At 33.4% G+C, this 8794-nt stretch overlaps 1 protein-coding gene across 1 annotated transcript; it reads right to left on the reverse strand.

Annotated features, from left to right (window-relative positions):
* Positions 1 to 365: 365 nt before the first annotated feature.
* On the reverse strand, positions 366 to 2739 carry LOC116005286 (glucan endo-1,3-beta-glucosidase, acidic-like). Its single transcript, XM_031245549.1, has 2 exons — positions 2665 to 2739; positions 366 to 1485 (listed from the first exon to the last, which is right to left on the reverse strand). Exons 1-2 carry the CDS (start codon positions 2720 to 2722, stop codon positions 530 to 532), a joined length of 1014 nt encoding a protein of 337 aa, XP_031101409.1. The 5' UTR covers positions 2723 to 2739; the 3' UTR covers positions 366 to 529.
* Between the last annotated feature and the right edge of the window lie 6055 nt (positions 2740 to 8794).

The raw sequence follows: 8794 nt of genomic DNA on the forward strand, positions 1-8794 counted from the left end.
CCCAGGGAGATTTTAGAAGTTTTTTACATATGGTAATGCACATATGGATGAGAGAGCATAAATTGAGTTCTTGCTGAAGGCATTGATTTTTGTCAAATTTAGTGGCCCACCACATAAAAATAAATAAATAAATAAAAATACCAGAAGCGCCCAGCGGGAGCCTAAACACCACGCGCCAGGCTGGCATTAAACAACCTTTTTATTTTTATTTTTTTTATTTGACTTGTTTTTTTTTCCTTTTCTTTTTTTCTCATATTTCTCTTCTCTCGTCTCTTGGCAACCTAAAATCCACCAAAAACTTAACAAATGAGGATGCTTGCAGTGTTCAAATGTGCATTCTATTAACTGATGAGACTAATGAAAAAAATGAGAGAAATGAAGAGATAGAATCTCAATTCATCTACATTAGCCCAAATACTAGTTTGGGATTCAAACTTATTATTCCACTTAATACAACAATTCTACAGTTTCTGGATCAATCCTTATTAAAAAAGATAACATTATTATTGAGGAGCGGCGAAGAATATAATTATTTGAAAGAAATTTGATACTTTGGCTGTTGATTGGGGAAGAAAAGGCCGAAATGCTTCTCAGTTTCATCCCCAATTTTCAGATTTTCATCGAACATGGCGAACAGGTAAACCTCCATTGGTTTTCCAGGCTTCAATGGCGTTCCAGTCCCATTCTTCACATGTCGAATCATGTTCCTATAATAAGCCTGAGCATTGTTAGTGGTGGCGGCATCACCGCCGCCGGAAGACGGCCAACCGGTCTCGGAAACAACAACGTCGATGTTAGGCGCCGCTACCTTAGCGGCGGCGTAGTAAAACCCGTCGAGCATTGCGTCGAACAGGTTGGTGTATCCGGCGTCGTTGGGGGCGGAGTTCTCGAACAGCGCGAACGCGAGGGGGACGTGGGCCGGGTCGCCGACGCGGGCGAAATACGGGTAAATATTCGCCAGCAGAGGGCAGTTCTTCGCCGCCAGGAACTGCACAATCGGGACGACGAACTCGGCGGCGTCGTGGCGGAACACGCTCTCTGACGGCGGGTAGGTGTTGGCCAGAACCGCGGAGAACGTCGCCGTGGAGACCTTGATCCGTTCCTGCAACCCGGAAGCCGCCAAGGAATTGTACACGTTCTGCATCACCGGGAGAACGAAATCGGCGAACTGAGCGGTGGGGGTGTTAGGCAAAACCTCGTTCCCAACAGCTACGTACTTGAATTTCACATCTGGATAGTAGTTTTTGACAAATGTTTGGACCCAGCGCTCAGCAGCGGCGGGATCGGTGAGCGATTGCAGGGTGGGATTAGGGATGCAGAGAATGACTTGGATTTGGGTTCCCCTGAGAGCATCCAGAACCGCCGGGACGGGGTCGAAAACTCGCATGCTGCTTATCCCATATTGCTTGTACAGGTTAACCGCTTGTGCTTCCGATGGCAAATCATCTCCATTCCTCCCATAACAAACACCAACCGATTCTGCCACTGCATATATATATATATATATATATATATTATAAACATCAAAATCCAAATCAATTTACTCCTAATTAATCGTTATAGTCACGTCTTTTTCCCAGGTCTCCACAAAACTCTATATATGATAAATCAAGATCACTCAAGGCTCATTAAGTAGCAGAAGGATATGTGGGATCAGATAGTGGTCCTCTTTGGTAAACACGTAATATAGTTAGTATATCAGTCAATTTTGGCTGATTTGACCATTATTAGTTGTTTAACCTAGGCTGTGTTTGGTAAATAATCAGCCTATCAGTCAATTTTGGCTTATTTGATTACTATTAGTTGTTTGGTTAATAAGCTTTTTGTAACTCTAAAATACTAAAATTCAAAAGGCTACTCAAAGTAGCATTTTAATTAGCTTTTTGAGAAAAAAAATTATACCAAACAGCTATCAGCTAACATCTAATCTATCAAACAACTTTTTACAATCAGCTAATGTTATTAACAAAGCATACCTTTTAACCCAAACAGCCAACTCAATCAGCCAACAACCATTTACCAAACAGGGTCTTAGTTAAAAAATCAGTATAAGTGTTTGGTTAATCAATTTTTTGTAACTCCAAAATGCTAAAATTTAAAAAGTTGTTCCAAACAACTTTTTCAATTAGTCTTTTGAGATAAGAAATTATATCAAATAATTATCAGCTAACAACTAATTTATCAAACACTTTTATACAATCAGCTAATGTTATCAAGTAACCACACCCTCTAACCCAATCAACTAACAACCTAACAGCTATCAGCTAACAGCCATTTTACCAAACAGGGCCAGTGTCTAATGTCTACAAGAAGTCTACTACTAAGTGTAACTCTCATACTGACATCCTATCTTGTTCTTGTCCACAAACTGAGCTAGTCATGGTTGAGTAATTTACTAATCAAGTTTCTACAAGTTTTCCAAAAACCTCTTTCTTTTTTTTTTTTTTTTAATATAACAAAAAGTAAATTAAAAAATAAACTATAAAAATTTACATTTTTTTTTTATCAAAGCAACAATGGTACGTTTATTAATTAGAATTAGAATTTTTTTATGGGGAAGAAAAAGACTAATGAGCATTAATAAACTTATCTTCTGAAATAGAAAATTAAAGAATTAAAATAAAGGAAGTCTAATATATACTATTGCAAATGCAAACGTACAACCTGTTGTTTGAAGGGTGACAAAGAGGAGAATAGCCGCAAAGAAGCAATGTGTTGCCATGACTCAATCAAGTTATTGCATTGGAGCTTGGAAGAACCAATTTCGTTGCTGCTTTTATAGGCTACGAAACCTAATTGGTTCATAAAATTTCACTATCCATTAAATCAAGGATTTTATCCAAACTTATGAAAATAGTATGAATTGCACATTGTTGGTCATTACTTGTTATAGAGATTACTAGTCAAATATAATCAGATACTAGTTGAAAATAGTGTATCGTGCTATTAAATAAATGTGGAATAAAAAAATAAAGAAGAAATGTAAAATTAGAAAGAATTTGTAATTGTACAAGAACTCAAGCACATAGTACAAGTTATTATTTTAATGAAAGAAAGATAAAGTCGGAAACAAATGTTATTACTCTTCCTTTCTAAATATACGTTATAATGTGTTTTCAAAAAAAATATGTTATAATGTTAATCTCATAGCGAGATGATAAACTTTTTATATTCATCAACTACTTTTTACTTTTGCCAACAAAAAGTAAAAATAAAATTTAAAATAAAATTCATACATGATCCAATCCCTAACACACACACCCTAGCTCCTATGAGAAGTCTTTGTGTTACAACTGATGACAAATATGAACTATCCATCTAACAGATCTAGCGGTTAAAAATGAAGAAAAAATAGGGTGTTTCATAAATAATATTACAAACTCTAGTTTGTAATATTTATGAAACTAATCACATCCATATTTTGTATTTTATTTTCAACTGTTAGACCTACTAGATAGACAATCCGTATGTCTATATATATATATATATATATATATATATATATATATATATATATTTATTTATTTATTTATTTATTTATTTATTTATTTATTTATTCTGGTTGAGATCCATGCTGGCTAAATTTAGAAAATTAATCATTAATTTTTTTTTACTAAACTGGGAATATATATAGTGGATTTTTTCTATTTGAAATGTTAATTAATAGCAAATTAATTATTAATGAATCGTGATTACACGAATATTTTGGTAACTTTATTATTATTTTTTTTTTTGAAAAATGTAAATTTTTGGTCCATGAACTATGGCGTAATATTTGGTAACATATACAACTCTTGTATTATGTAGTATGTACTAGTGGTATACACGCGATGCGCGTAATGCATGGCCCAACGAAGATCAAATAAAAATAATGAGTGTACATAATTTATGAAACTTGCAATGTAATAGCTAGTCACATACGAATGTATATTGAGTTAGAATGTTTGAGAGAATTATTTGATTGTTATATTTCAGGCACGTATAAGAGATCGTGTATTGCGTACATTTTTGTATTGAGTATGAATAATATGCATTTGAGAGAAAAATGTTTGCGATACAAGGAATTTGACTTATAATGATGTTAATTAGTCTACAATTTATAAGGTTTCGGACTATTTATCGCGCTCAGAGAATGTTTCTAGCTTGTCCTGCTCAACAACGAATGATTGACTTTATCATTCGCCCCATGACTCATCGAATGATTGTTATTTACCATTTGGCCATGATAATCTTCAAGAGGTGGACCCTTCCATGATTCGGCCTCTTGATACATCTTGGTCTTGTTATCTGATCTTCATGTCTTCAAGTCTTCGGTTTTTGCAATCCATGGCTCATCCTTAAGATACTTATTAGACGATTTGAGGTTTATCAGCTAAGAGATAATAAGCTGAATAACACGAATACATAACCTTTGGACAACGTAACAGTTCGTCCTTTTGCTCGTTCTAAGGTAAGATTACTTGACTAAGCAAATTGGGCGTCTAAACTCCTATCTTTGGTATCATCAAAATCTTAGTACACAGTGTACGTTATTTGTTGCACTTTCAATACATTTTACTTGCACTTAGGTGCACTATATGATACTGTTACTTTCAATTTTAACACAATTTACTTGTACTTCAAAATTCAATTATTTACGAAAACGTCACCACGTTTTTAAAAAAAAAATAGTGTTTTGATCCGTTAGATCAGGACACGTGGATGGCTACGATTGGCTCTCAGTTCTCTCCTGGACCGTTGGTTGTTTACAACTTTCTACTTTGAGTTAAGGTAAAACCTATAGTTGTTATCTGAATGTGCATTATGGGTGAACGCCACGATATGGTCCTAGTTGACAAAGAGCCATAAGGAGCAGGGAGGTAAATCAGTCTAGGTTTCTCACATTATAAATATCATTATGAAAAAATTAGATTAAAATGACATTTAGTGTGGTAATTTTGTGGTATAATTTTTAGTGGGTGTACTTTCAATATTAATTCAGGTTCTCCTAAGTGAGAGATCTAATTTAATATATTATACGCTGAAAATATATATGAGCAAATGAGAAATACAAAAATTTATGTGAGACCGTCTCACGGGTCTCATACGGGTTGGATCTTTGATTAATGATGTCAAAGATTCGACCCGCATCACGGATTGAGACCCATGAGACGGTCTCACACAAGTGTTACTCAATGAGAAATTTATTTTCAAAATGTACCCATTTAAACTTGAGAAAATGGAGTTCGGAAAACTTTTTAAAAAACCATTGTTTTACATTGGAAAATAAATATAATTTTACACTAGTATATATAAAAGTTTATTTTTGAGTTTATTATCGAATGGTCCATCGACTATTGCGAAATTATCAATTTGGTCCTCGATAATTTTTCGTGCCCAATTAATCCTCGACTTTAAAAAATTTAACCATTTTGGTCCTCCGCTTATTTTACCGTTAGATATCTGTTAAATCGGGACCAAATTAGTAATTTCACTATAGTCAAGGGACCATTTCAGTCATTATGTGCACAATTTTTCTGAAAAATTAATTGCTGAAATGGTCTCTTGACTATAGCAAAATTATCAATTTGGTCGTGTTTTAACGGATGTCTAATGACAAAATAAATTGAGGATCAAATTGGTTAAATTTTTCAAAGTCAAAAACTTAATTGAGCACGAAAAATTATCAATGATCAAATTGATAATTTTTGCGAAGGACCATTTTGATAATAAACTCTTTATTTTTTTTTTTTTAAGAACCTTGATTATATGTAGTATATAAGATAGAAGTTATAACCCAGTGGGGTAGCTCAAGTGGCAAGTGAGCTCTCTTTGTGGGGAAGAATTTTGGGAGAACCCAACACCGTTAAACGGACGGAGAGAATAATATAGAAGTTATTTTTCGCGCGTCAGAGGATTGGTCGTTAGCCGTCAACGTTCGTAAGGCTTTTCTTTTCTTTTTTTTTTTTTTTTCAAAAATTCCCAACAATCATGTTCATTGTCCACAGGATACAACTTTATACTTCACTCCACATGATAGATGTTGTTCATTGTCCAATGTCTTCAGATATACATTTTAACCATCAGAATGGGCAGGTGTTTGGACAGGGAACACATCATACAAGTATCACAAAAAGAAAACATAAAGGTTTTAAATTTCTTAAATTCTCAAAAGTATCACAAAAAGAAAACATAAAACTTTTTTAATTTCTTAAATTCACTTGAGAGATTGTAGTAATTGAAGCATGTGTTTCATCCCAACTAAAAGCTTAAGTTAATAGTTAGATTACACATTTATTTTTATATATTATATATGCTCAATACGCCTACCTTTAGCATGCATTGACTCTGATACCAAATTGAAACATGTGCTCCATCCCAACTAAAAGCCTAAGATGATGGTTAGATTACACATTTATGTTTAGAGAAAATTACACTTTTGGTTCTATGACTATAGGTGTCTTGTTAATTTCAGTACTTTACTTTAAAAACTAACAATTTAGTCCCATGACTATGCAATTTTTAACACATTTGGTCCTCCCGGCCAAATCACCAGCCAATGTCGTCGGAAAGTTGTAATTCATTTTATTTTGTTTAATAAGGGGGGCATTTTGGTCTTTTCACCCGCCTTTGTCCTTCTTCTCCATTCAATTGCCGGAAATGTCACTGTCCCTTCTTCCAAGTTTAGAGAGTAAATAGTGGGGAAAGAGCTAACAAAGCTTGCGTATTGTGAATGCTTTGAATTTAAGAACAAGAAATACAAAAATTTGTGAATGCTTGCTTTGAATTTGTGAATGCTTGTGTAAACTCTGTTTTTCATTATAAAATAAAAAAAATATAGAAAAATATAGGTCCACATATATCACCTTGAAGATCCTTTCATATCATAAAATTTCTCGGCATTCAAATTTTTAAAATAATTAGGGCTCATATCACCCCCTAATGCCGTGAAATGATCTTCATAAATTATACAGGTGATTTAATACCAACTTTTGTTGGTAATGACCTTATAATCAATTTCCCTTGGGAACATGCAGAGCAGGAGAATTCATCTCCTCGAAATATTTTCTGTTTCCTCAAGGTATGGCCATTTGTATTCTCGATTCTTTTTCTCAATCGATCATGCCAAATCTTAAAACTATTTGAATCAGTAAACTTTTCGTTTACGATAAGATTGGCTTTAATAGCACTTATTCTTGTGCAATATAATCCAAAGGGAAGAGCATGGAATTTTTCCATCGCATATTTCATTCCCGATATTGCCTTTGTAATCTGAAGGAATTCTTCATTTCCTTCTTTTATAGTCTCCACATGATATCCGTTATTTCGAATATCCTTGAAACTCAGTAGGTTTCTGTGAGACTTTGGAGAGAACAATGCATTATCAATCATCAATTTTGTTCCTCCAGCAATAATATATTGGCTCTTCCGGAGCCTTTAATCATTTTTGCACTACCATATATTGTAGTGACAAATTCCTCATTCATCAATAGTGATGATGCATTCATTTGCTTCTTCCAAGCATATAGTCTTTAAAAATTAGATATCACATCAAATATCATGAATCATATTCAATTTTCTCCATATGATATTTGAAAATAGTATGCACCCAAGATGAGCATAGTTGTCTATAGTATCCCATGATATGATATGATAGCACATCAAAATAACTCACTTATATGGAATAAATTTTATGGCATACAATAAATATTTATTATGCCAAATTTTATTTTGATAATTCACATAACCACATAAGAGAGCAAGTTGTGACACAGAAACAATTATCACATAATATTCAGGGCACTCACCATATAATATATGAAATGGTGATATCTAATATGCGAGCCATAATACTTCATGCTCTCAAAATTTAATCATCAATTGGATGATTAGATATATATCATATTCTCATCATGTCATAATGAAAATTTAGAGAAATAAGATCAAATATACAATTTGGTATGACACAAATGTATATAACACCAAGATAACAAATCAAGATTTTCAACCGCAATACGTCGTTATTATGAACAGTACCCCGACCATATACTGTTTACTTTTTGAAGAATTTACTAGAATTCGTAATCGTCTTTGATAGTATAAATCGTAATCGTCTTTGACGTAATCGTAATCGTCTTTGACATTCAATATAAATTTAAACCTTCGGCTTTGCCTTTCAGTTTACTACACTTCTGTTCATTTCTAAACTTTCCTCGATTTTAAACCTTTCTCATTTTTCAAAATGGCAAGTTCTTCAACCTTATCTCCTCCTCACTATTCTACATTTGTTAATCATTCCTTTTGGGATGAGGTATATTTATCACCATTGAAGGATAGTGAACCTCTTCTATGTACAGGTAGTTCATCAGAAGTTAACGAGACTATCAGTAAGGGTTTAATAATTCACATCTTAATATATAAGAGTGATGCTAAAAGATAGTTTTCTAATGCAGGTATTACAACTGCAAAAGTTGTAGATCCAAGTACTACCATAATTGTAGAGGAAAATAACACTACTGCTACGATAGATGTAGCAGATATAAATAAGAATATATTAATTAGAAGAAAAAGAAAAAGAACACATCGTAATCTTGCATCAATAAGTTTAGAAGAGCTTTCAAGATAATTTTATCTGAATACAGCTCAAGCTGCAAATAAACTACGAATTGGACAGTCGACCCTTAAGAGAAGATGTAGGCAATTAGGAATTTCATACTGGCCTCAACAGAAATTCCTAACTTTGGAAATGTTATATAAAAATGTTCAGGTAATTTCTGTTTATTTCTCAATTCAATATCATTGAAGGAGAAATAAC

Source organism: Ipomoea triloba, chromosome 14 (assembly GCF_003576645.1).
Source record: "Ipomoea triloba cultivar NCNSP0323 chromosome 14, ASM357664v1".
In the NCBI taxonomy this organism is placed as follows: domain Eukaryota; kingdom Viridiplantae; phylum Streptophyta; class Magnoliopsida; order Solanales; family Convolvulaceae; genus Ipomoea; species Ipomoea triloba.

What these genes read in the sequence shown, in the direction of transcription:
- LOC116005286 (XM_031245549.1), bottom strand. Translation starts at nt 2,722, where the DNA reads ATGGCAACACATTGCTTCTTTGCGGCTATTCTCCTCTTTGTCACCCTT. An exon ending in TGTCACCCTTCAAACAACAG is followed by an intron (nt 1,486 to 2,664) that starts GTTGTACGTTTG and finishes ATATATATGCAG; the next exon opens with TGGCAGAATCGGTTGGTGTT.